Genomic DNA, 25,078 nt, shown 5'->3' on the forward strand with positions numbered 1-25,078 from the left:
TCCAATGGAGAAAGGTATTTTCCAACAATTCCCCAAAGTCTAATCACATGAATGGTGCTGGATGGAGGTTCATAGAAACATAGAAAATAGGAGCAGAAATAGGCCATTCAGCCCTTCGAGACTACATCACCATTCAATACGATCATGGCTGATCGTCCAAACTCAGTACCCTGTTCCCGCTTTCTCCCCGTATCCCTTGATTCCTTTAGCCCTAAGAACTATATCTAACTCTTTCTTAAATATATTTAATGATTTGGCCTCAACTGCTTTCTGTGGTAGGGCATTCCACAGGTTCACAACTCTCTGGGTGAAGAAATCCCTCCTCATCTCAGTCCTAAATGGCTTACCCCTTATCCTTAGATTGTGACCCCTCATCCTGGACTCCCCCGCCATTGGGAACATCCTTCCTGCATCTAGCCTGTCCAGTCCTGTTAGAATTTTGTAGGTTTCTATGAGATCCCCTCTCATTCTTCTAAACTCTAGCAAATACAAGCCTAATCGACCCAATCTCTCTTCATACATCAGTCCTGCCATCCCAGGAATCAGTCTAGTGAATCTTCGCTGCACTCCCTCCATAGCAAGAACATCCTTCCTCAGATAAGGAGACCAAAACTGCACACAACACTCCAGATGTGGTCTCACCAAGGCCGCTGTATAATTGCAACAAGACATCCTTGCTCCTGTCCTCGAATCCTCTCGCTATTAAGGCCAACATACCATTTGCCTTCTTAACTGCCTGCTGCACCTGCATGCTTACTTTCAGCGATTGGTGCACAAGAACACCCAGGTCTCGCTGCACTTCTCCCTTTCCCAATCTATCGCTGTTCAGATAATAATCTGCCTTTCTGTTTTTGCCACCAAAGTGGATAACCTGACATTTATCCACATTATACTGCATCTGCCATATATTTTCCCACTCACTCAACCTGTCCAAATCACATGGAGCTTCTCACAGCTCACACTCCCACCCAGCTTTGTGTCATCTGCAAACTTGGATATATTACATTTAATCCCCTCATCTATATCATTAATATATATTGTGAATAGCTGGGGTCCTAGCACTGATCCCTGCGGTACCCCACTAGTCACTGCCTGCCGCTCGGAAAAAGACCCGTTTATTCCTACTCTTTGTTTCCTGTCTGCCAACCAGTTCTCTATCCATGTCAGTACCTTACCCCCAATTCCATGTGCTTTAATTTTGCACGTTATTTTCTTATGTGGGAACTTATCGAAAGCCTTCTGAAAGTCCAAATACACCACATCCACTGGTTCTCCCTTATCTATTCTACTAGTTACATCCTCCAAACAGTCTAGAAGATTTGTCAAGCATGATTTCCCTTTCATAAATCCATGTTGACTTTGTCCGATCATGTCATTGTTTTCCAAGTGCTCTGCTATTACATCTTTTATAATGGACTCTAGCATTTTCCCCACTAATGATGTCAGGCTATTTCTTCTTCTTTGGCCTCCTTGTCTCGAGAGACAATGGGTAAGCGCCTAGAGGTGGTCAGTGGTGTCAGTCGCTGTGAGGCAACTATGGAGTGACCTCTCCATGGCGCATGCCTGGGCGAATGTATGGAGGGGGTTACATTAGCTACCCTCCAATCCATTGGAACTGTTCCAGAGTCTATAGAATTTTGAAAAATGACCAGCAATGCATCTACTATTTCTAGAGCCACTTCCTTAAGTACTCTGGGATGTAGATTATCAGGCCCTGGGGATTTATCGGCCTTCAATCCCATCAATTTCCCTAACACTATTTCCCTACTAATACTGATTTTATACAGTTCCTCCTTCTCACTAGACCCTATGTTCCCCAACATTTCTGGGAGGTAATTTGTGTCCTCCTTTTTGAAGACAGAACCAAAGTATGTATTTAATTGTTCTGCCGTTTCTTTGTTTCCCATTATAAATTCCCCGGTTTCTGACTGTCAGGGACCCACATTTGTCTTCACTAATCTTTTTCTCTTCACATATCTATAGAAGCTTTTACATTCTCTGCAAGCTTACTCTCATACTCTATTTTCCTCTTAAATCAATCCCTTTGTCCTCTTTTGCTGAATTTTAAACTGCACCCAATCCTCAGGTTTGCTGCTTGTTCTGGCCATTTTATATTTCTTCTCCTTGGATCTAATACTATCCCCAATTTCTTTTGTAAGCCACGGTTGTGCCACCCTTCCTGTTTTATTTTTGTGCCAGACAGGAATGAACAATTGTTGTAATTCATCCATGTGCTCTTTAAATGCTAGCAATTGCTTATCCACTGTCAACCCTTTAAGTAACGTTCCCCACTCTATCATAGCCAACTTGCGCCTCATACCTTCATAGTTTCCTTTATTTAGATTCAGGACCCTAGTGTCAGAATCAACTCTCTCACTCTCCATCTTAATGAAGAATTCTATTGTTATGGTCGCTCTTCCCCAAGGGACCCTGCACAAGATTGTTAACTACTCCTTTCTCATTACATAATACCCAGTCTAGGATGGCCTGTTCTCTAGTTGGTTCCTCAACTTATTGGTCCAAAAAACCATCATGTATGCACTCCAGGAATTCCTCCTCTACAATATTATTGCTAATTTGGTTTGCCCAATCTATATGTAGATTAAATTCACCCATAATTACAGTTGCACCCTTATTGCATGCATCTCTAATTTCTTGTTTAATGCCTTCCTCTACATCAGCACTGCTGTTTGGGGGTCTACATACAACCTCCACCAATGTTTTCTGCCCCTTGGCGTTTCTTAGCTCCACCCATACAGATTCCGCATCAGGATTCTCTGAGCTAATATCCTTCCTCACTATTATATTGAATTCCTCTCTTACTAACAACGCTACTCCACCTCCTTTCCTTTTTTGCCTGTCCTTCCTAAATATTGAATACCACTGGATGTTCCGTTCTCATCCTTGGTCACCCTGCAGCCATGTCTCCGTAATCACAATGATATCGTATCCATTTACATCTATTTGCGCGGTTAATTCGCCAATTTCGTTCAGTCCCATTGTGTTTCATTTTAGATCTACAATTTAGTCAGGTTAGTTGGCTGTTGTTTAGCAGGTAAGGTAAAGACTATCCAAACAAGACAGGTGGAACAGTACTGTCCCTTCAAACACAGGTGGTGGCAATTCACACTGGACTACAGTTTCATATTGCCAGTAGCTCACTGACCTAGTGGCCTACGTCACATCTGTGCCTTGTGACTAGTTAGGCACACATCATTATAGGTAACAAAATCTATTCAGAGAGATGCAAAAATACATATTACTGTAAAAGAGTTCAACGGACAGCAATCAAGAGCATAAACTCAGACTGAAATAGGTACATATTCTTGCCCCATCCGAGGTCAAATGATGTCAACTGCAGTGCCATATTACTGCTCCAGAAGCAATCAGCTATCAATACAAACCAGAGATTGAAAATGAAACCTTTGTATATTGCTTGATGCTTTATCACGTGGGGCATTTACACCATGAGTTAACAAACAGTATTTAAAAATTTGGTTAAAAACTTACTTTTTACAATGCTAGCACTTCCCTTAAGAGTAGTGCTGTATCACTCATACAAGTGGCACAATTTCACAACTGCAATGAAAATCTGTTGCAAACATATGTTGTTGCAATACAGAATACACAGAAGAAAATCAATAATAAACTAAAGCTACTTTTCCACAATCTTAAAGGTAGTGTCTTACACCTTAGTAAAGCTCCAGACACTAGCAACCCTAGTATCACCCTTAAATGGCTAGTCTTCATCTATGACTGAGAACTGGCTGTGCCTCTGGTTTTCAGACTTTGAGAAGCATCACAGCCAAGCCCAATCATATCCTCAGCTAATGTTCAGAAACATGCACTTTCCTCCAGGGGTCACTAGATAATGCTTAAAAGCAATAGCCATGGTCAATATTCTGCAGCCCAATATATACATTCCCCAAGAACAGCAACAGTGTGCTGCTAGCTGAAATCAGCTCATTTTTGCACAGACCAGGATCAAACACAAGACTGTACTGATGCAGAGCCACATCATGTTATGCACTTCCCTACTGGAGCTTCATGAATGCTTAAAAGGTTTTCCATTTATTTGCAAAATGTCAAAAAATATTAATGTATACTGAACTGAATTATTTTCACTACTGTTGATGCGTAACAGCAAACACGTGTTCTGCAGTTACCAAGTGTATGTGCGATATAGACACACTGGAAAATATACCCTTGAATGTATAAATCAATTTTACAAATAAAACAGCAATATGGAAAATTAAATATTTATGCAGAATCAAATCCCAATTACATGTATTTGCTTATTTTGCCAAGGATTTTCAAAAGTGAATCAGACTTGATACTTATTGAGATTTCTATAATTTTAAGATGTCTACTCAATGTGCAGTATGAAGACTTGGGATAAACAGAATAGAGGGAAAAAGCACCATAACAACAGTACATCTTACATTTTTCTTTGGTTTTTGAGTACTTTAAAAAAAAATCTAAATAAACAGATCTAAAATGCCCATCTAAGCCATTTCATTCCACTGTAAATTAACAGCAATGTTGTTTTACTTCCAGCCCAACAATACTACAAATTCAAACTTAATTAACCAAAAGCATCAGAAATTATGTGGTATATTTTAAATACATACCGGGACTTTCCACTCGCTTGTAATGATAAGGATTGATGCAAACTTCCTTCTGTTTCGATCCAAATGGAAATTCACAAATGTCTAATGGCTTCAGCTCATGGTGACTTTGAAGATCTGGCCAGCGCCACACACGGCAGTAAATAACATGAGGCAGGCCTTTCCTGTGCGATACCTGAAGTCGCCCATCTAAAGATCGTGGGATGGTAACACATCTGCTGGGCTGACCTGGGCTGCTCAATGCCTTTTCCAAATCCTCCATGGCCCCCTTTTTCTTCTTCAACTTTTTTACTAGAGCATCAACTGCTTTCTCTGCCCATTTCTCTTCTTCGTCCCCTTGCTTCCAGCCCAACAGGCGTTTTACAGCTGGGCTGGTAAATGAGAACAAGCTTGCCATCGTCATTATGAAAAAATTAATGGTACAAACACAAGCATGCAGGAGTTTGTTTCCAAAGCAAGGTCAACAGCTGCAAGCAGCAAAGAACTGATTCAAAAGATGGCCGCTTTTGTTTTAGCAAAACGAAACATCAAACCTATGAAGTTGCATGAGAAAGTATTCCTTTTTCAGCTGTCACAATTGTATTTTTACCAGCTTACAAATTAAAATCAGGACATCCCAGTCTTGGCTTCCTGACGGCTTCCTCAGACTACAGCACCTGGAAATAAAAATGGAAGAATGTCAAATGGCAAAAAAAATGTTGAATTAGTCCAAAAAAAAAACAAAAGATCAGTTGCACTTTATTTCAGATACCAAGCAATACTTTCAGCCAACCACCTGCACGCAAGCAGCCGAATATTCCAAAATTCTGCAACATTTCACAAAATAAGACTTCAGAGAAGCAGACGGCCATGTGGAAAGCTATCCACTTTGCAGCTTTGATTGCCTCATGTTCAAAGTGAAGACTGTCTTGCAAGTCTGGTTTTTTGCCCAAATTTAGTCTGCTAAAACATATTGTTTGGCAGATCAAAAGGAGAAAAAAAAAACACAAATCTATCTCATGCTTAAGATTTTTTTTGATTGCACATTTTATGGAATTTTTCAGGGAATTTTCATGTTTTATTTTTAAGAGGCAAAAAAATACAGCAGAAAAGTCAGGGCGGAAATTTGCCTTTTGGTTTGTTTTGAGGTCCAATGTTGAAAAACCAATTTATTTTGACCAAAAACTCAAACTATTAAAGGGCTTAAAAAGTTTTATTAATGTAGGGTATAAAATGTTGAATTGTACTCACTGACCCAAGACAATCATCTAAGTGGTGTAAGATCCGAGTTAGAGATTTATTTTTATAATCTATGCCTTAATATTCCATAACTATGGATGCAAGGCCTTCACTTGTTCTTTAACTAAAATGTTAGGTCTTCCTCAAGTTTGGGTTCTTTCCCAAGTTATTACACACTATTATGTTGTAGGTCCCATAACAACTCAATTCTGTGCTACAGAAAAATTCAGAAAGATACCATAAAAAGGCATGAGACTACCTTAAAATGTCAACAAACAGATACGGAAAATATATGGTCTACATGCACTTTACAAAGCAAAATGATTCAGGACCCCCTAAAATAAATACAAATTTCTTCAGTGACATCATCACTCATGTTGACAATTTACAGACAAATCCCAAATTAACTTTTTAAGAAAAAGAAAATTCCACTACCATCCAAACACTATGTCAGCAAGCACGCAGCCTTCCTTGCTATTTGCAGAGAATGCTTTGAAATTATTTCTTTAAAAATAACACTGACACTGATCTGTCCAGACTCCAGTAACCCCAACCTGTTGTAACAAACTCTGCAGCCACACAACCTGCAGTAGCTGCAATGTGATTCCAGGGCGATTTTATTTGAGTGGTTGGAATCCCAAAGCCAGCCGTAATCTTTCAAACCATAACACCTGACTCAGAACAAGAACCATAGAATCAGAATCATAGAAAAGTTACAGCACAGAAGGAGGCCATTCAGCCCACTGTGTCTGCGCCGGCTAAAAACACTAGCCGCCCAATCTAGTCCCACCATCCAGCACCTGGTCCGTAGCCTTGCAGGTTACAGCACTTTCAGGTATCATAGAGTCATAGAGAGATACAGCACTGAAACAGACCCTTCGGCCCACTGAGTCTGTGCCGACCATCAACCACCCATTTATACTAATCCTACATTAATCCCATGTCCCTACCACATTCCCACCTTCCCTCAATTCTCCTACCACCTACCTACAACTAGGGGAAATTTACAATGGCCAATTTATCTATCAACCTGCAAGTCTTTGGCTGTGGGAGGAAACCGGAGCACCCGGCGGAAACCCACGGTGCTTGTCCAGGTTGGGCTTCTGCCTCCATCACCGATCCGGGAAGTGAATTCCAGACACCCACCACCCTCTGGTTGAAAAGGTTTTTCAGCATGTCCCCTATAATCCTTCTTCCAATCACTTTAAATCTGTGCCCCCTAGTAATTGACTTCTCCGCTAGGGGAAACATGTCCTTCCTGTCTACTCTATCTAGGCCCCTCATAATTTTGTACACCTCAATTAAGTCACCCCTCAGCCTCCTATGTTCTAAGGAAAACAACCCTAGCCAATCCAATCTTTCCTCATAGCTGCAACTTTCAAGCCCTGGCAACATTCTTGTAAATCTCCTCTGTACTCTCTCCAGAGCAATTATCTCCTTCCTGTAATGTGGTGGTGACCAGAACTGTATGCAATGTTACAGCTGTGGCCTAACCAGTGTTTTATACAGTTCCAGCATTACATCCCTGCTTTTGTATTCTATACCTCGTTCAATAAAGGAAAGCATATGCTTCTTCACCACTCTATCTACCTGTTCTGCCATCTTCAGGGACCTGTGGACATGCACTCCAAGGTCTCTCACTTCTTCTACCCCTCTCAATAGGTGCATTCCCTTGCTTTGTTTGCCCTCCCCAAATGCATTACCTCACACTTCTCCGGATTGAATTCCATTTGCCACTCAACCAAACCACTGATATCATTCTGGAATCTAAAGCTATCTTCTTCACTATCAACTACACGTCCAATTTTTGTGTCATCTGCAAATTTCCCAATCATGTCTCCCACCATTAATATATACCACAAACAGCAAGAGACTCAACACTGAGCCTGTGCAACGCCACTGGAAACTGCTTTCCATTTGTAAAAACATCCGTCGACCACTACCCTTTGTTTCCTTGTCACTGAGTCAATTTTGGATCCAACTTGCCACATTCCTTGTATCCCATGGGCTTTCATTTTCTGACCAGTCTGCCATGTGAGACCTTGTCAAATGTCTTACTAAAATCCATGTAGACCACATCCACTGCACTACCCTCATCAATCCTCCTTGTTACTTCCTCGAAAACTCAATCAAGTTAGTAAGACACGACCTTCCCTTAACAAATCCATGCTATCCCTGAATAATCCGTGCCTTTCTAAGTGCCAGTTTACCCTGTCTCTCGGAATTGATTCTAAGAATTTACCTGCCACCGAGGTCAGACTGACCAGCCTGTAATAATTTGGCCTATCCCTCGTACCCTTTTTAAACAATGGTACAACCTTCATAGACCTCCAATCCTCTGGTACCTCGCCTGTATCTGGTGAGGATTTAGAGAAGATCCTCAGAGCATCTAAGATTTCCTCCCTGGCTTCCTTTAACCACCTGGGATACAATCCATCCGGCCTGGGCGATTTATCCACTCTCAAGGAGATCAGACCCTCTAGTACATTCTCTCTCATTATGCTTATTGTATCTAATATTTCACACTCCTCCTCTTTTACTACAATATCTGCATCATCCCTCTCCTTTGTGAATTCTTTTGGGCCTCCTTATCTCGAGAGACAATGGATACGCGCCTGGAGGTGGTCAGTGGTTTGTGAAGCAGCGCCTGGAGTGGCTATAAAGGCCAATTCTGGAGTGACAGGCTCTTCCACAGGTGCTGCAGAGAAATTTGTTTGTTGGGGCTGTTGCACAGTTGGCTCTCCCCTTGCGCCTCTGTCTTTTTTCCTGCCAACTACTAAGTCTCTTCGACTCGCCACAATTTAGCCCTGTCTTTATGGCTGCCCGCCAGCTCTGGCGAATGCTGGCAACTGACTCCCACGACTTGTGATCAATGTCACACGATTTCATGTCACGTTTGCAGACGTCTTTATAACGGAGACATGGACGGCCGGTGGGTCTGATACCAGTGGCGAGCTCGCTGTACAATGTGTCTTTGGGGATCCTGCCATCTTTGTGAATACAGAGACAAAAAAAACATTAAGAACCCTGCCCCCATCTTCTGCATCCAAGCACAAGTTCCCTTGTACATCTCTGATAGGCCCTACCCTTTCCTTAGTTATCCTCTTGCTCTTAACGTATTGATCAAACATATTTAGGTTTTCCTTGATTTTACCTGCCAATAATTTTTCATGTCCTCTCTTTGCTTTCCTAATTTCCATTTTACTGCACTTTCTATGCTCCTCTCGGCTTTCTAAAGTATTAAGTTTTTTGTGACCGTCATAAGCTTTCTTTTCCTACTTAATCTTACCCTGTATGCTTCTAGATAACCAGGGGACTCTAGATTTGGCCATTCCACTTGTTATCTTTGTGGGGACATGTCTACACTGTGCCTGTAGAATCTCGCTTTTGAATGCCTCCCACTGGTTTGTCACTGATTTTCCTTCAAGTAGCCAAGAACCCTGAGGCACAGTGTGGCTTTCGTGCAGAGAGATCGACCATTGACATGCTGTTCTCCCTTCGTCAGATACAGGAGAAATGCCGTGAACAACAGATGCCCCTCTACATTGCTTTCATTGATCTCACCAAAGCCTTTGACCTTGTCAGCAGACGTGGTCTCTTCAGACTACTAGAAAAGATCGGATGTCTACCAAAGCTACTAAGTATCATCACCTCATTCCATTACAATATGAAAGGCACAATTCAACATGGTGGCTCCTCATCAGAGCCCTTTCCTATCCTGAGCGGTGTGAAACAGGGCTGTGTTCTCGCACCCACACTTTTTGGGATTTTCTTCTCCCTGCTGCTTTCACATGCGTTCAAATCCTCTGAAGAAGGAATTTTCCTCCACACAAGATCAGGGGGCAGGTTGTTCAACCTTGCCCGTCTAAGAGCGAAGTCCAAAGTACGGAAAGTCCTCATCAGAGAACTCCTCTTTGCTGACGATGCTGCTTTAACATCTCACACTGAAGAGTGCCTGCAGAGTCTCATCGACAGGTTTGCGGCTGCCCGCAATGAATTTGGCCTAACCATCAGCCTCAAGAAAACGAACATCATGGGGCAGGACGTCAGAAATGCTCCATCCATCAATATTGGCGACCACGCTCTGGAAGTGGTTCAAGAGTTCACCTACCTAGGCTCAACTATCACCAGTAACCTGTCTCTAGATGCAGAAATCAACAAGCGCATGGGTAAGGCTTCCACTGCTATGTCCAGACTGGCCAAGAGAGTGTGGGAAAATGGCGCACTGACACGGAACACAAAAGTCCGAGTGTATCAGGCCTGTGTCCTCAGTACCTTGCTCTATGGCAGCGAGGCCTGGACAACGTATGCCAGCCAAGAGCGACGTCTCAATTCATTCCATCTTCGCTGCCTTCGGAGAATACTTGGCATCAGGTGGCAGGACTATATCTCCAACACAAAAGTCCTTGAAGCAGCCAACACCCCCAGCTTATACACACTACTGAGTCAGCGGCGCTTGAGATGGCTTGGCCATGTAAGCCGCATGGAAGATGGCAGGATCCCCAAAGACACATTGTACAGCGAGCTCGCCACTGGTATCAGACCCACCGGCTGTCCATGTCTCCGCTATAAAGACGTCTGCAAACGCGACATGAAATCGTGTGACATTGATCACAAGTCGTGGGAGTCAGTTGCCAGCATTCGCCATAAAGACAGGGATAAATTGTGGCGAGTCGAAGAGACTTAGTAGTTGGCAGGAAAAAAGAGAGGCGCAAGGGGAGAGCCAACTGTGCAACAGCCCCGACAAACAAATTTCTCTGCAGCACCTGTGGAAGAGCCTGTCACTCCAGAATTGGCCTTTATAGCCACTCCAGGCGCTGCTTCACAAACCACTGACCACCTCCAGGCGCGTATCCATTGTCTCTCGAGACAAGGAGGCCCAAAAGAAAGAAAAAAAAGAAAGAAGCCAAGAACCATCTTGGAGGTTGGAGAAGTAGTAAGCAGAAGCAAAAAAAACCCCCAAAAAACTAAATGAAACAGAAAAATAATGGTGATGGGGAGGTGGTGGTGATCTGCAAAAGAGATAGTGTGAAACTGTAATTATCTTTAAAAACAATGCTGCCTCAATAAAGGAAAAAGAATTGTGGTAGCTCAAGCTTTGTAGAGACTGGGTGATATAAACAGTTGCTGCCTATTTGGTTAAGCACAGTAGTGGCCATGCTAATCAACAAAAGCCTTACCATTCCTCGAGACACAGTCCTACCTGGAGAAGACCACCACTCCATTCTATCAAGTAGTCAAAACGCGAGAGAATCTGTAGCAGTGTGTACTGAATGAGTACATGTATGCAAGGCTAGTTGATCATGGGTAGAGACATTATAACACCAGTGGAGGGATTCCATACTCAATTGCCCATTCTCAGTGAACTACAATTGGTTGTAAAAATTCTTCGAGGAGGAAGCCTCATAGCCTGATGGCTATCCTAAGTCCTCTAAGGCCCTACAGTCAGAGCTCATGCCTTTCCCACTGAAACTCCTATTACATAACGGAAACAGACTATCTTCCCAGAGACTGGACCAAGCACAATAATCTTAATACACGAGAGGCGCAAGAACCTGATCCAGCACGTCATACACCCTCTGCATTGCTCAATTATGACTAAAACATGGGCCATCATAGCTTCCAGACTAGATACAGTCATCCCTGGGCTCATCCACACTGATGAAACAGGCATTAGAGACCATGTCTAAAGGGAGACCATTAGGTGGCTGTTCAAAAGGGTGCACCACTAAAACACCAACACACCTGCCCTAATACTCTCTCTCGACTGAGCTGAGGGGAAATTCCTCCCTCCAAAACTTCAGAGAACAGGATTTGGAAACACATTCAAGAGGTGCATTTTATATTACCATGTATTCCTTCTGCAGACATCATGCAGCCACGAGGCGAGAACATACAAAAAATGAACTATGAAATACATACTTAAAGATATACCCAAAATTATAACCATCCATTACAAAATAAATGACAAGTTAAAAAGGACCTAAAATTCTAATCTTTTATGCTGACGTGCATCTTCATTCTGGGGAAAAAGCAACCTCATAGCTAAATGAAACATTTTTTTAATCTCACTTCATAATTCCACAATATAAGCAACTTTAATTCTGAAATACAATAGCTACCAGCAATTTCTCAGACTTCTCAACTACTGCTTTTAAGTAAAGTTGGTTTAGAAATAGTGATACGATTGTCATTCATTGCTCAGAAATAACCTTTTAATGCACGATTCACATGTTGAAAAACACAAATAATGAACCAGACTAATAAATAGCCTTTTACAAAATGAATTCTAAAAATGGATTTTTTTATGCCTGTTATTTGGCTGTTTATTGTGATTTTAGTCAATGAAAGCAAGACAACTGAGATAACTAGAAAGTTCTGATCTTAGATGAAGCTAGTAAATCATTCACCGAGCATTTTTCTTTTTCAAATGCAAACTATTAACATAATAGCAGCCCAACCTGCCTATTATAAATTAGATGCAGTTGGAAACCAAGCAAAATCTCAAACTAATATCAGGGAGGGGGGAAATGCAAGAAGATGGAGGTGTGCATTTTATTTCTCTATTTTTAATTACCCCATGCCACCCACCAATCTTCCTCCTTTTTCCCCTCTCCATTGCTTGAGGTGATTACTGGTTTCACAGTTCCACAAATAACAAACAGTCCTCCCTTATCTAGTCAAGTAGCTATCCTTCATGTGCAAGCGAGTAGATTATTAAAACCGAACTGCCTCGGTAAATAGCAAATGAATAAATACATATCAAAAACAAGTTAGGAGCAGGATGCACCATTTCTAATAAAACAACTTTAGTTTCCTTTTTAAACCAATTTCAGAAATAACATTGGAAAAACGGTGAAGCCAACAAATTCTAAAAACATAACTTCAGAAAAATACTTGTACAATTGTAGGATTGTCACTGTATGGAGCAACATTACTTTTTAAATAAAAAAACACGTACAGTTCCTTCGACTTGAGAATTTTTGTTAAGGAAAGTTTGTTTTGAAACAGAATGACATCTTCCACTGTCATTCAATGAAACCACCAACCAAATGAAAATTTACTGCAGGACTTGTTGGGAGTTATACAGCTTTACAACTATTTTAACTATTCCTTAAATAACTTATGTTCCTCTTGTCTTATTGCAAGTCCCTATCAAATACAACAACATACATGAGCAATATAAATTCTGAACTCACAGGACTTCCTTTTTATTAGTTTGGGTTTTAACTGACATTACAGTTTTAGTCCCAAATGTTTTGTGCTCTGACCAACAGATTCTCAAGAAACAACAATCCAGTATATCTACAGGTCACTAATTTAAGGGAGGGTGTTATGATAAGACGGAAGTATTGTACCATGCCACTGCGTTGATAAGCAATGGTAAAATCTGATTCAGAATCCCTTGTGAATGGTTGCAAAAGCAAGTACGAACAATTAAAAACTGGCAGAAGGCACATATGGAACTTGGCAAGAGGATGTCTGCTGTAAAGATGTTTCCTTTGTTGTTGCCTGGGCTGACAAACAACATTGTTTCCACAATTAATGTCTTTACCTTTTTCAGAACTACTGAACAGCTGGAAAAAAGGCTGATAATGTTCCCACATTCAGCTGTGTTATTTGATCTACAAACATGGCTATGAATATCACAAGCTCACTACATTTTTTTTATATAAAAGATTTAATGCCATCTTATAAACATAGTCCTTCAGATCAGAAGCCACACAAAGATATTTAGCAATACTTAAGTAAACCTGGAGTTTAGACCATGGTGGAATTCAGTTCAACATCATTTCCTTCCTAAACCCCCTCCACCTAGAGTTCATCAGAAAGAGGCACAAAAGGGAACAAGCCTTTCACGGCCTTGGGTTGTTCCAAAGCACATGACAGCCAATGAACTACTTTGATTTGTGGTCACTGTTATGTAGGCAATTTACAAATAGCAAAGCTCCACAAATGGCAATGAGATAAATGACCAGTAGCAAGATGGATAATGGGAATCCTTACCCAAAGATGTAAGACAAAAACATCTAGAAACTGAAAATGTAATCGTCAGCACAAATCTCTAAATAGACGTTTATGCTTGACCAACCTTATTGAACTCCTTGAAGTAGCAACAGCAAGGGCAAACAAAGACAATGTAGTAGATGCAATATACTTGGATTTTCAAAAGGCCTTCAATAAGGCATCGTGCGGTAGATTCATGGCTAAGGTCAGGAGACAAGTCTTCTTCTTCTTTGGCCTCCTTATCTCGAGAGACAATGGGTAAGCGCCTGGAGGTGGTCAGTGGTGTGTGGAGCAGCGCCTGGAGTGGTTATAAAAGCCAATTCTAGAGTGACAGGCTCTTCCACAGGTGCTGCAGAAAAATTTGTTTGTCGGGGCTGTTACACAGTTACCAGGAGACAAGTAGTAAATGGATAACAAGCTGTATACAAAAGAGAAAATGAAGTGGTGGGGGCAAGGTAGTTACTCAGATTGGCAAGCTGGGAAGTGGTTTTCCACAAGAATCGGTGTTAATACACTGTTGTTCAAATCATTTATGTAAACAGTGGACTCCGGAATTCCCTTAAACACACCTATGCCACATTCTAGCCACTCTTTGGTTCAAGAAGTTTTGCCTGAATTCCCTATTGGATATATTAGTGACTATCTTCTATTTATAGCTGCAAATTCTAGTCTCCCCTGTAGATGAAAACATCTTCTCTCTGTCTACCCTATCAAATCTTTTCATAATCTTAAATACATCCATCAGGTCACTCCTCACTCTCCCCTTTTCTGGAGAAAACAGCAGCAACCTGTTCAATCTATCCTAATGGGTATAACCTCTCAGTTCTGGTATCATCCTAGTAAATCCTTTTTTGCAAAGTTTCCAGTGCGTCTATTGTTTTTTTTATGTACACAAATCATAAAACAGTGACACAGGTTAATAAGCCAATAAAACAAAAATAGAACTGGAGGGATATAACTGAAAAGTAGTTATGTTGAACTTGCACAGAACCTTGGTTAGACCACACTCGGAGTACTGTGCAGAGTTCTGGTCTCCATATAATGAAAAAAGATATAAAGGCAAAGGAGAAGGTGCAAAAAAGATTTGTTAGAAGGATTCCTGATGGGTATAACCTCTCAGTTCTGTTAAGATTGAACAGGCTGTTGCTCATTTCTCTAGCAAAATGACTGAGGGGTGACCTGCAAGGATAAATACAGAGATGTTTCCACTTACAGGGGAGACCAGAACTAGGGGTCATAAATGCAAGAGTCACTGATAAATTTAATAGGAAATTCAGGAGAAACTTCTTTACCCAAAGTCTGTGTAGAATGTAGAACTCATTACCACAGGTATTTGAGGCGACTAGCATGGATGCATTTAAGGGGAAGATAGATAAATGTGAGGGAGAAAGGAATAAAAAGATATGCTGTTAGGGTTGGATGAAGAAGGGTGGAAGGAGGCTCTTGTGGAGCATAAACACTGGCATGGAGCTCCTGGACCAAATGAACTGTTTTGGTACTGTAACTATCATGTAATCCTACTAACTAATCTGTTTTTGGTGATGTTGGTTGGGGGATATGTTGGCCAAGACGCCAGAAAAGTCTCTATTTTAAATAGTACTGTGGGAACATATCCATGCGAGAAGACAACAGGGCCTCAGTTTAACATCTCTGATAGGACAGCATCAAGTATCAACATAGACTATATGCTCAATTTGGAAATGGGCTTTCTAACTCTGAGGCGAGTGCTACTGGAGCCAAGGCTGGCCCTTGTACTCAAAAGAAGTGTATCTGTACAATTACAACATATTTATACTGTAAGTTTAACATTAGTACAAAGCAATTTCAGTTCTACAACAATGCTAAACTTGGGAATGTAAACCAGACACGAAATGAAACTCTTCTAATATTGCCTCAAACCCCTCCATTTTATTTTTCTTCTGCTCTTTTCTGTCCCTATATGCATGTGTGTAACCAAGTGTGCATGCTAGCGTGGGCGCGTCGTATATCCGTGGGCATTAACTATATTACTGTTTAATTTTAAGGTTTAATAAATTTCATTTTTCTCCTTTAAACCGAAGAAAGCCTGTTTATGCTCATTTCTTTGCCTTATAATTGGAAAGTGGTGAACAAGGATTCACTAAGGGGGAGCTCAAAACACTGTTTAAAATTAAACCCTATTACAGTAAGACCAGGTCACGACAGCAAAAGACCCCTAGACACCTTTCTCACCTGGTTGTAACAGTAGTCATATTTATTATGGTTTCAGGCATGTGGCCTGAGCCATTTTTGAAGACATGGTTAATGGGATGGTCCAGTGCAATTGAGTTCATTTATTTTCCTGAAGATATCATACACAGTTCTACCAGCGTATGCACCTCTCCCCCAGTAAGCTACAGACAATTGCAGCATTATCACCTGAGCTGAGGTCAGCTAAGTTAGGACAGGCCAGAGATCAAAGGGAGTGAGGAGCAGCAGAGGAGAGCACACTTTAGCCAAAGCAATTTAGCTGGCCAGGAGCTTTTTCCCTATAAATAATGCTTGTGTAATATAATTAAGTGGTGCTTGATTCTTGCAAGAGTTTGGTGTTGGGTGTTCAGGCTCATGCTACCTATGTTTGTGCTGACACAAAAGGATGGAAACACAGGGAACCCTCATGAAATGCATGCAGTGTGACGTGGGCCATAATGGATGGTCAGTATATCCACAGAGAATACATTTGCACTGAGTCAGAAAATTGAAGCTGAACATGTGCTCAAGGGCACATTAGTCACCTCTGCTGCATAGTAACACAAAGACAAGAGTAGGCAACTCTGCCCCTCAAGCATGTTCCATCTTTCAATTAGATCATGGAAGATCTATAATTCAACTCCATCAAGAGATTAAATAAGTTAACCTCATCAACCCATAATAGCCTACAGCAGGTCTTGGACAATATCCAGACTTGGGGCGACAAGAGACAGATAATATTTGTATCACGCAGGTGCCAGATAATAACCACAGAAAAAGTGCAGCCATCAACATCTTGGGGGTCTAGTGACCAATAGCTTAACTGGATTAGCCATAACAACGTTGTGGCTAAAAGAGCCTCAGCTGTTCAAAATTAGACTCTCAGGTTTCCACAAGCAGCATTGACTTTTGTCAACAGGTAACAATAATTAGCTTCAAAATTCAACTGGTCTTTTTTTTTTTAAAAGACTGAAGAAAAATTAAATGAAGATTGTCTGACCTCCATCCCAGTCTAGGTTCCACCCCCAGTTTAAATACACTTTTAAAGTTCACAGAATGCAAACAAAAGCTACAATGTGTATAACTGCAACATTCATCTCTTTCTTTCCCACAGTCTTTCAAAAATTATATAAATTTTACCTCACTAAAGCGGTCAGTGTCATCGTCATAGATTTATACAGCACAGAAACAGGCCCGTCGTGGTCCTCTTCGATAAAATAATTTGAGAAAGACTACATGGTAAAAAGTACTTGGAATCAAGAAAATATCCCACAGCTGACAGAACAGTACAGATGCATGCTGAGAAATTAGGTTCACTACATGTGCTCAGACCATAAAATCCAAATTCAGCTCACAAGAGTTACACCTCTAAGCAAAAGTACAATACTCAGGTTCGGAGAGACTGAGGCCTTCTAATTCAAACTTTCATAAAGTCTTAAAAGACAATGGAGAAACTTGACAAGTTTTTTTGAAAAAAAAAGTTTAAACCCTTATTTTAGGCATTAGAAATTTCAGATACTGAGAAAAATAAAAATAAATTCCGAAATTGATTTATGGCCAGACTGCCCAGTGATTAGTGTATATAGGCAAAACCCACTAAAAACAAGGACATAGGTAAATAACAGGATAAAACTGACACAAAAAACATGACAAAAACACAGCAATAGGAAGTGAAATAGACAGGAAGTGCACAGACAGAAGCTTTTTAAACAGATTTGACAGATTCTTGACAGCAAGAATAGATATTGACAGAGCATTCCACAACTTTGCTTGCAAGTCCCTACCTAGCAAGTATAAGGAAAACTGACCAGCTTAAAATGTATTCCCAGAGTTGTAGCCCAGCACTACAACACACAGAGGTGATGCTGAAGGTGCATTCGAGAAGCCTGTTACTCGATTAAGCCTTTTCACTCAGGGAAGACCCAAATACACAGTAGAGTCTCAGGAATCCAGAAATCAAGTCCAGCTTCAGACAAAGTAACAAGCTTACATGATAGAATCTGGTTGCAAGCATGGCCAACATGTAGTGGCTAATTTTATAGGTAAACTTAGTGTACACCCCACAATAGGTTTTTACAACAACTTATATGTATATAGCACCTTTAAATGTAATAAAATGCACGAGGCACTTCACAGGAGCGTTATACAGCAAAGTAAGACACCGAGCCACATAAGTCAACATTAGAGCAGATGGTCAAAAGCTCGGTCAGAGAGGAAGGTTTGAAGGAGCATCTTAAAAGGAGGAAAGGGAGGTAGAGTCAGAGGGGTTTAGGGAGGGAATTTAACCTTACAATTGTTATTTATAATAAATTAAAAGCAAAATACTGCGAATGCTGGAAATCTGAAATAAAAACAAGAAATGCTGGAACCACTCAGCAGGTCTGGCAGCATCTGTGGAATGAGAAGCAGAGTTAACGTTTCGGGTCAGTGACCCTTCTTCGGAACTAACAAATATTAGAAAAGTCACAGGTTATAAATTGTTATTTATATATCCGTTAGTTAAAAAAGAAAAATGGTGGCAGTAAAAATATATAAACAGCGGGTTGCAGCTCCACTTCAAACCACTGAAGAGGTTGTTTTTTGTAGAATCGATATTAATCTATATTTTAGCAAATCAACATACGTAAGTTGCTTATTTTAGATAGGAGTAAAGTGTTGATATATCGACAATGGACAGAATTAATGCACTCTCCACCGATTTAATGCTTTAAACTGTATACGCATGACTTTATCTTATGTATAGATTGAAATTAAAGGGTAGGCTTACCACAAGTTCTTTCACCAATTTTATGAAGATCACAAAGCTTACTGGGTCATTAAATCAGCACACTAAAATGCAATAAGAATGAGAATCTACTTTAGCCTACAACAACTTGCTTGGTCAATTGCAATATCTTAGGTGAACTGATCAGCAGTTCACTTTTTTACTGCAGTTTAACACTATTTCATTTCTTTACTAGGTTAGGTCTCTGTTAAATGTTGTGTAAATAAAACACAAGTTAGTGACTTCAATATTAATCACCACTTCAACATAAAAGACAGGGAACAAGAGCACGTATAAATATAAAAAATATAATTACCACAAAAACTAAGTGAGCCACAGTTAAATATTCTCTGCTTGCCCTTGAACTAAATTGTTACTCCTCAAAGCTTTATACTTCACAATACTCACACAGCGACCAAAATATGCAATATGCACATGCATAAAATATATAAATGTCCTATATACATTCAATTTTATATTTTGTACAATGACATAGCAACAATTTCTCAATATATTGAGTACAATTCAGATACATGCTTTAAAAGTATGGTCACAACTGTAAATGACAAAATATACTGCTCAATAAAATATACACAGCAATCAATGTTGCAAATAGAGCATGCATACATACACTATGCATTTTAAAAGTTGACAACCTCAAACAAAATACCAAGACATTCTACCTACAAACAATTATGCCAGTTACCATCAGAAGAAATGCATTCAAGTCCTGACACTGCCATTATTATTAAACTGTCATTATATCTGGGCTAGCCATTTTAAACATGACATTTGAAGTCGATGTAGATGTATTTGTCTCAATCTACTTGTGAATGTATTCAAATGCAAGAACTATCTGAAAAGATAGTCAAGCGGTAATACAATACAAGGCAGTTTAACCAAAACAGGCAGCGAAAAATGCTCTCGGAAAAGAACACAAAGATTTTCATGTACAAGAAAATTTTTAAATATTTGTATTAGTTACTTCACAATCTTCACTTTTACAATAACACAGCAGCTCTGTTCCTCTGCCATGTCTTTCAAGCATATGAATTATTCAGCCATCCTACAACAATATGATCAGACTTCCTGAATCATACTAACGGGAAACGAAGTTTCATTTTCCAATAGCCAGGTCCTTTCTTTGCTGCAAAATCAATACAAGATTTCCATAGGTCAGAAAATGCCAGAATTTTTGCTTTTACTATGACACCTCCAGGGAGATCATATTTAGAGAATGTATGCATTATTTATAAAGGTTAAAAATTGTGTCTCCATTTGGGTTTTTATCATGTGCAACATCTTTAGATCACCAAAATTTTTTTTATTTTGTTTCAAGTTCTATTGAAGGTTAAAAGAAACAAAATGTATCAGTACTTATGGTTTACTTATTCTCTGTACATATTTAAAAGGTCAGTTAGCACAAAACGTTCAAAAGCATTATAATAATTACCACTTTTTATATTCTACTCAACTGTACATTTCCAGTTTGAATTATTTAATTCTTGCCAACAAGCCTTCCTACATATTTCGCTAAACTGAAAAAGGCTGTACTTTGCCCTTCATGCATTGTCAGTGAATAGTGCAACAGATTTGTCTCCGCAATTTCTGACACAGCAAGTTTCTAGCTTCCCACAAAAAATAAAGGATTGAAGACCAACATGCAAATTTTGTATCGGTATTAACAAGCTGAATTTGAATGCTGTATGCAAAAGCCCAAGTAATGGTGCGCATCAGGAGATCTAAAGAGAGAGAAACCAGTCAACCCACTTCTTTTAAAAAAAAATGTTGGGGCGGAATGGTTAGAAAAAGAGAGCAAGTCATCAGTGAAGAGGTAAACTTGAACAGCCAACTGTAAAACACAAAACTTCAATCTAAAACAGCAATGACATCTACCAATTACAACAAGAAATCCATAGTGAAATCTGCCACAAGACTTTTTTTTTCCAAAATATACTTTATTCATAAAAATCTGTAAAAAATACATTACAAAACTGTTCAAAACAGCACCAAGTTGACAATACAAAGAGTGCAAAGGAGATCAGTTTCCTTCAATACAGGAGTGAGTTGCCTCACAACCCTTCCATTTCATTTTACATGCCATGTACATTTTGCAGCAAACCCCTATTTTCTGGATACAGCCCGAGGGGTTTTCCATGGATTCAGCCCCTCAGTTCACTTTAGTGGGGGAACCTTACTTGTGGTCTTTCCTCATTGAGCCTTTGCCACGGCTGCCCCAAGCTTTAGTGTTTCCCTCAGCACGTAGTCCTTGACCTTGGAATGTGCCAGTCTGCAACATTCGGTCGTTGTCAACGCTTTGCGTTGGAAGACCAGAAAGTTTCGGGCAGACCAAAGAGCTTCTTTCACAGAATTGATGGTCATCTAGCAGCAGTTGAGGTTTATCTCGGTGTGTGTCCCTGGGAACAGCCCGTAGAGCACAGACTCGTGCGTTACAGAGCTGCTTGGGATGAACCTCGACAAAAACCACTGCATCTCTTTCCACACCCGCTTTGCAAAGACACATTCCAGGAGGAGGTGGGCAACAGTCTCTTCCCCACCACAGCCACCTCGAGGGCATTGTGCGGAGGGGCTGAGACTCCGGGCGTGCAGGAAGGATCTGATGGGGAGGGCTCTTCTCACCACCAGCCAAGCTACATCTTGGTGCTTGTTTGAAAGTTCTGGTGATGAGGCATTCTGCCAAATGACTTTGGCAGCCTGCTCGGGGAACCATCCGACAGGCTTCAGACTTGCTTACACTGAATTGTAGAAAGTTAATGCACATCCAGGACTTGATGTCAGATAAGACAGTTGAATTGTAGAGCAGCAGCTCTGGATTATCAGTGATGGAGGAAAGCTATGAGTTGGACATCACAGTCATCTTCCTAGGAAATAGAGTATAAGGATTTAAATTGTGAAAGAACAAAATGAACTTGCATTTCTGCATTATCTTATCAAATCCTCAGGCTGACCCAAAGTATTTTACAGCCAACGGTGTACTTTTGAACTACTTGTCATCCAAGCAAACTCCCTGCCCCTCTTTGAATAGTACCAAGGGATATTTTACATTTATCAGAGCTTGCAAACGTCCCCGCAGTTGAATTTCTCATCGAAGAGATGGAACTTCTGACAATGCAACACCTTCTCAGCACTCCAATGAAATGTCAGCCCAGATTATGTGCTCAAGTACACAGTGGGGTTTGAATTCATTGTCTGACTCAAGATAAGACTATTACATACCAAGCCAACTTTTCACGAAGTTAATGTCACGGCAGCAGACATTCTTTCTGAGGGACTGTATGTAGAAGAATAAGAAGGGACCAAGCATGGAGCTTTGACGTAAATGTGGAGGCCAAGAAAGGAAAACTGGATGATTGGGAACTGGGTTGGGAAGGGCTTAAAGGATCGGGTAATGGGTTTCATGAAGGAAATAAGCCTCAGATTTGGGGCAGATAGGAAAGAAACTTTGGAACATGGGAGAATGGGGCTCGGAAGGGTGCAGAGAAGCAGAAGCAAACAAAAAAAGAAATTAAAATGTCAAATTAAAAAGTAGCAGAGAAGATAGGTAAGATGGAATGAATAGAATGTCACCAATAGAACTACCTTCACATTTGAGTAACTTTATCATTTAATACTCTGTTTATTTCATTGTGAGAGTTGAAAACTTCCAAAACTGTTTGGCCTTGGGAGATCATAATTTCCCAGCACCTGTGAGCAATATATATATACACAAGAATTAAATGCCCTGTTGACAGTCATCTTCCTAGGAAATAGAGTATAAGGATTTAAATTGTGAAGTGATCCAAACAGACACTCTGATGAGAAGCAGCAGGGATCAGGGACACCAGAGAAAAAATGTCGTAGACCAAACAGCAGAAAGTCAAATGCAAAATCTAAAAATAAATTAGAGGGGTTTGTTTTAACAATAGAGTTATATGTCGGAGATTTTGATTATCCAAAAATAGACTGGGATAGGGAAAATGTTTGTGCTACTAAAGGCTTTTTTTGCAGTGTGTCCAAGATTGTTTCTCAACCAATATGTTGCTACTCCAACAAGGAAGGAAGCATTCAGCGAACAAGTAGGCAACCTAAAAATAGGGAAACAGTAACCACAATATAATTATAATAGAAAGGAAAAGGATGGAACAAAAAGAAAATTATTGGGAGATAAAGCCACCTTGCCCAAAATTATATGGAAAGAAAAAACTGGCAAATAGAGCGCAATCAGAAATTGGAACAAATAGGAGATGGAAAGGATAAAAAATAAAATATACGAGAAAAAGTAAATTGCTGGCTGGGATCCATGGAAGAATGGAATAAAAAAGTATTGAATGTTGCGATAATAACAAATGCAGAAAGTATGTAGGAAAACTATACAAATAGAAGATAGGAAAGCAAGAGGGAAGTAATTTTTTTTATTCATTCATGGGATGTGGGCGTCACTGGCTAGGCCAGCATTTATTGCCCACCCTTAATTGCCCTTGAGAAGGTGGTGGTGAGCTGCCTTCTTGAATTGCTGCAGTCCATGTGAGGTAGGTACACCCACAGTGCTGTTAGGAAGGGAGTTCCAGGATTTTGGCCCAGCAACAGCGAGGGAACGGCAATATAATTCCAAGTCAGGATGGTGTGTAACTTGGAGGGGAACTTGCAGGTGGTGGCGTTCCCATCCATTTGCTGCCTTTGTCTTTCTAGTTGGCAGAGGTCGTGGGTTTGGAAGGTGCTGTCTAAGGAGCCTTGGTGCGTTGCTGCAGTGCATCTTGTAGATGGTACACACTCTTGTTGCCACGGTATTTATATGGCTACTCCAGTTCAGTTTCTGGTCAATGGTAGTCCCGAGGAAGTTGATAGTGGGGATTCAGCGATGGTAATGCCATTGAATGTCAAGGAGAGATGGTTAGATTCTTTCTTGTTGGAGATGGTCATTGCCTGGCACTTGTGTGGCACGAATGTTACTTGCCACTTATCAGCCCAAGCCTGAATATTGTCCAGGTCTTGCTGCATTTCTATACAGACTGCTTCAGTATCTCAGTCATTGCAAATGGTGTTGACCATTGTGCAATCATCAGCGAACATCCTCACTTCCGACCTTATGACTGAAGGAAGGTCATTGATGAAGCAGCTGAAGATGGTTGGGCCTAGGACACTACCCTGAGGAACTCCTGCAGTGATGTCCTGGAGCTCAGATGATTGACCTCCAACAACCACAACCATCTTCCTTTGCACTAGGTATGACTCCAACCAGCAGAGAGTTTTCCCCGATTCCCATTGACTTCAGTTTTGCTAGGGCTCCTTGATGCCATACTCAGTCAAATGCTACCTTGATGTCAAGGGCAGTCACTCTCACCTAACCTCTTGAGTTCAGCTCTTTTGTCTATGTTTGAACCAAGGCTGTAATGAGGTCAGCAGCTGAGTGGCCTTGGCGGAACCCAAACTGAGCGTCACTGCGCAGGTTATTACTAAGCAAGTGCCGCTTGATGGCACTGTTGTGACACCTTCCATCACTTTACTGATGATTGAGAGTTGGCTGATGGGGCGGTAATTGGCAGGGTTGGACTTGTCCTGCTTTTTGTGTACAGGACAAAACTGGGCAATTTTCCACATTGCTGGCTAGATGCCATTGTTGTAGCTGTACTAGAACAGCTTGGCTAGGGGCGTGACAAGTTTTGGAGCACAGGTCTTCAGTTCTATTGCCGGAACATTGTCAGGGTCTATAGCCTCTGCAGCATCCAGTGCCTTCAGTCATTTTTTGATATCACGCGGAGTGAAGCGAATTGGCTGAAGTCTGGCATCTATGATGCTGGGGACTTCAGGAGGAGGCAGAGATGGATCATCAACTCAGCACTTCTGGCTGAAGATTGTTGCAAATGCTTCAGCCTTATCTTTCGCAATGATGTGCTGGGCTCCCCCATCATTGAGGATGGGGATATTTGTGGAGCCACCTCCTCCAGTTAGTTTTTTTAATTGTCCACCACCATTCACGGCTGGATGTGGCAGGACCGCAGAGCATGAATCTGATCCGTTGATTATGGGATCGCTTAGCTCTGTCTATCGCATGCTGCTTACACAGTTTGGCATGCAAGTAGTCCTGTGTTGTAACTTCACCAAGTTGACACCTCATTTTGAGGTATGTCTGGGGCTGCTCCTGGCACGCCCTCCTGCACTCTTCATTGAACCAGGGTTGGTCTCCTGGCCTGACGGTAATGGGTTGAATGGGGGATATGCTGGGCCATGTTACAGATTATGATTGAGTACAATT

At 40.8% G+C, this 25,078-nt stretch overlaps 1 protein-coding gene across 2 annotated transcripts in view; it reads right to left on the reverse strand.

Moving 5' to 3' along the window:
• LOC137375921 (mothers against decapentaplegic homolog 5) overlaps positions 1 to 25,078 on the reverse strand; it is a 57,327-nt gene that overhangs the window by 25,654 nt on the left and 6,595 nt on the right. For both annotated transcript variants that reach the window (XM_068043618.1, XM_068043619.1), the window contains exon 2: positions 4,632 to 5,284. In XM_068043618.1, coding sequence (XP_067899719.1) covers positions 4,632 to 5,031 — 400 coding nt within the window. In that variant the 5' untranslated portion in view covers positions 5,032 to 5,284. The remainder of the gene's footprint in view (positions 1 to 4,631; positions 5,285 to 25,078) is intronic.

This window comes from Heterodontus francisci, chromosome 12 (genome assembly GCF_036365525.1).
Source record: "Heterodontus francisci isolate sHetFra1 chromosome 12, sHetFra1.hap1, whole genome shotgun sequence".
NCBI lineage: Eukaryota > Metazoa > Chordata > Chondrichthyes > Heterodontiformes > Heterodontidae > Heterodontus > Heterodontus francisci.